The sequence below is a fragment of the Nanorana parkeri genome, unplaced genomic scaffold (assembly GCF_000935625.1).
Source record: "Nanorana parkeri isolate BGI_ZX_2015 unplaced genomic scaffold, ASM93562v1 scaffold922, whole genome shotgun sequence".
In the NCBI taxonomy this organism is placed as follows: Eukaryota; Metazoa; Chordata; class Amphibia; order Anura; family Dicroglossidae; genus Nanorana; species Nanorana parkeri.
Window position 1 is genome coordinate 422,316 of NW_017307190.1, and position 3,562 is coordinate 425,877.

Genomic DNA, 3,562 nt, shown 5'->3' on the forward strand with positions numbered 1-3,562 from the left:
ACCATTTCTCTTCCCAAAGCTGTGTAAATCTGAGGACTGAATGGACAGCAATAGAAATCATTTGCCATATGAAATAGCTGTTATTGAGCTGTATGCCTAGGCCTATACATGAAGAGGCGCACACCGTGTTTTACAATAATGTACTGGTAACCATGTTCTGCATGTGACAAGTATATTTCCTGTGACGTCTAATGTGAAGGGTTTTTTGACCTCCTTGTCTGGATTGCCGCTGTCTTGGATATATTGGCATGCCTCACACTGCGCTTTTTATGCCATAGCACCAAAGTAGTCTGTCAGAAGAGGAGCACCGCCTCATGTGATTCTGTGTGCGCCTCCCTTGGTTATTTTCACACCCCAACATCTTTCCGTGCTCCCTGGCCAATCATGCGTAGCCAATATCTCACGGCATCAAGAACCTTGCCTCCAGTCACATGTGTGAGGAGCTACTACAGAACATTTAGGCCTCAAATGACATGGGTGTGCACACCCTTAGACACAGACTCTCTGGGGGGAATTTATCAAAACTGGAGCAGATTTGCACGGCAACCAATCAGCTTCTCTGTCTCATTTTCAAATCTTACCTGAGCCAACGTTCAGTTCCAGAGCAGGTGAAAAAACTGCAGCAAGCCCTATTTGACCTGCTCTGGACCGTATGCAAACGCATCAAAAACGCATGCAAATGCCTGGAACGCACTGAAAGCCCATGTTAAACTAAAAAAATAATAATATTGTTTTAACCAAAAACGGCCCTGAACGCATCAAAAACACAGCACAACCCACTGCACTGCGTGTGCATAAACCTGGGCGGATCTGCTCTGCATTTGGTGTGAACCAGGCCAAAGAAGTGCAGGAGCTTCTTTGGGGCGTATTTGCCGCGCGTATTCATTGGGATACAGCCAGGTAGCCCTCGGAAACACGGTAAAAACGCACGGCACGAAACGCGCGACAAATGCGCATATTCAATACGCCTAGGTGTGAACCCAGCCTTAGTGTCACCTACAAATCTAACTCCTCCCCTCCTCTTTCTGTTGGGGTCCCCCAAGGCTCTGTCCTTGGACCCCTTCTAGTCTCTATCTACACCTCCTCCCTTGGTCAGTTAATAACCTCACATGGCTTCCAATACCATCTCTATGCCGATGACACTCAAATCTATCTTTCCACTCCACAACTCTCCCCCTCAGTGTCCTTGCGTGTCACTAATCTACTAACTGACATATCCGTCTGGATGTCACAACACTTCTTAAAGCTCAATCTCTCAAAAACTGAGCTCATATTTCCTCCTGCCCGTGCACCTTCCCCCAACTTTTCCCTTGAGATTGTTAACACAACTATCCACCCCTCCTCCAATGCCAAGGTGCTAGGTGTCATCCTTGACTCGGACATCACCTTTCTTGCCCACATCCAATCACTATCCAAATCCTGCCGGCTTCACCTTCGTAACATCTCCAAAATACGCCCCTTCCGGAAAACCGCAAAATTACTCATCCACTCCCTTGTTATCTCTCGTCTTGACTATTGCAACTCCCTCCTCATTGGCCTTCCACTACACAGGCTATCCCCCCTTCAGTCTATCATGAATGCAGCTGCTAGACTCATTTACCTAACAAACCGCTCAGTGTCCGCAACCCCCCTCTGCCGATCCCTACACTGGCTTCCAGTCGTCCAAAGGATAAAATTCAAAATATTAACAATCAGTTACAAAGCCATCCACAACTCTGCCTCAATCACTGACCCCTCCCTTTTAGATAGTAAGCCCTCAGGGGCAGGGCCCTCCTTACCATCTTGTCTTGAATAGTGATATTAATGTCTCCCTTATATTGTAAAGTGCTGTGCAAACTGTTGGCGCTATAGAATTCCTGTATAATAATAATCAAATTACTCTCCTCAATACCTTTTCTCTCAATCCTTATCCCTGACACCTCTATATTTTATTTACTTCTTCCCAATATACTGTTCATGAATTCCTATAAAAAAAAAAAAACAATCGGTACCAAAGCCTACAATCCGGATTAGTAAGGGGAACATGGATGACTAAATGCAGGAACTCACGAGTGAAACATGGAGGCCAACATCAGCTTCTCATTGGATGAAAGACGAGATCGCCCAAAGCGGATAGAGAGAGGATAGTTGGAGGGGTTTCCCAGAAATTCCAGAACTTCCTTTCCATCCGCCGTGTATCTTCCATTCACATCAATGCCATTTATGGAGAGCACCGAATGGCCAACTAGAAGAGAGAATACACACAAGACACAATCATCACTAAACAAGTTACATGGAGGAGACAATCAGGAGAACAGGAAGAAAGAGAGATCACATATACAAGTTCTATGGTAAAGTAGCAGCTGAGATGTAACCTGCACATAACACCATCAAAGTCCCTACAGGAGAGGGGAGCAGAGAGGCTGGCCTTGCTGTGTATTTGTGGACCATAATAGAAGTCACCAGCACTCGATGATGTGCGACATAGTGACAGAAGAAGGGACCCTGCGTGGCCCTGAAACGGCTGTATGACGCATGTGACGATTGAATGAAAAGTGCTTTACTTCTTGCACACATCATCGAGTGCTGGTGACTTTTATTATGGACTGTATCTGACACGGCGCCTTCTGTGTTGTCACTTCAAGCACCAACCTTTCATCCAAGGTCTGTACGCTGTATGGAGTGCAGGTGATTTCATATTATTGTGTGTTTGTGGAGACACACACAAGGGTGGCTCTATAGGATCCTACAAAGGAAAGGAGTCACCCTAAAACTGGTGCTCAGGAGACCAGCTGATTCAGCAGGAAATTAAAACGTTTACAAATCAAGGAGCGGCATCCATTGTAAGCGATTTCATCTGCATTTCAAATCCTTTTGACTTCAATATCACTTTAAAGCAAACATGTTGTGCTCTATACAAGCCCTTACTCTAGAGCTGGGTTAGGCAAACTTTGGCCCTCCAGCTGTGGTGCAACTACAAAACCCATCACAGATCTGCCTCTGGCAGTCATGTCTGTGGCTGTCAAAGTCTTGCAATGCATCATGGGATGTGTAGCTGCACCAGAGCTGGAGGGCCAGAGTTTTCCAACCCCTGATCTAAAGTATCAGATATGCTTAACCCCTTCATGAGCACGTCACTGGCATCAGGCCCATTTAAACAGACTCCCGAATCTGTTTACACTTGTAAAGCCGACTCTGGCAGCTCAGCTGTCGCCAGATCGTTTTTACGAGCCGGTAAGAGGGGCCGCCCCCCGCCGTGTTTACCAGGCTCCAGTTCCCCTTTTACGTGCCCGGACCGGCTTCTCTGGTGTAGGGGGGAAGCTTGGTAGGTGATCGGCGAACCTCCGTTCACCAAGCCCATCCACATACTATGGGATCGGGAGCGATGCAGATTATATCACTTCCGGTCCCATAGCTGTCATTGGTCGGCTCCTGAAGCCCAGCTGTAAGCTATTGAAAAGCGATCTGCACTTCAATAGCTTATTTCAAGTGTAAAGGTGACACGGGGTCTTTTGGACCCCAATATCACCTTAAAAAGTACCTGTCACTGCCACTATGCTATCACATGGGGGACTTGTAAGCC

At 46.7% G+C, this 3,562-nt stretch overlaps 1 protein-coding gene across 5 annotated transcripts in view; it reads right to left on the reverse strand.

Annotated features, from left to right (window-relative positions):
* Positions 1–3,562, reverse strand: part of TRAPPC4 (trafficking protein particle complex 4) — a 14,219-nt gene that overhangs the window by 9,450 nt on the left and 1,207 nt on the right. For 2 of the 5 annotated variants that reach the window (XM_018566152.1, XM_018566151.1), the window contains exon 2: positions 2,050–2,224. The exons of 1 other annotated variant lie outside the window; for it this stretch is intronic. In XM_018566152.1, the coding sequence (XP_018421654.1) occupies positions 2,050–2,224 (175 nt within the window). The remainder of the gene's footprint in view (positions 1–2,049; positions 2,225–3,562) is intronic. 2 more of the 5 variants (XM_018566154.1, XM_018566155.1) reach the window with 2 other exon arrangements.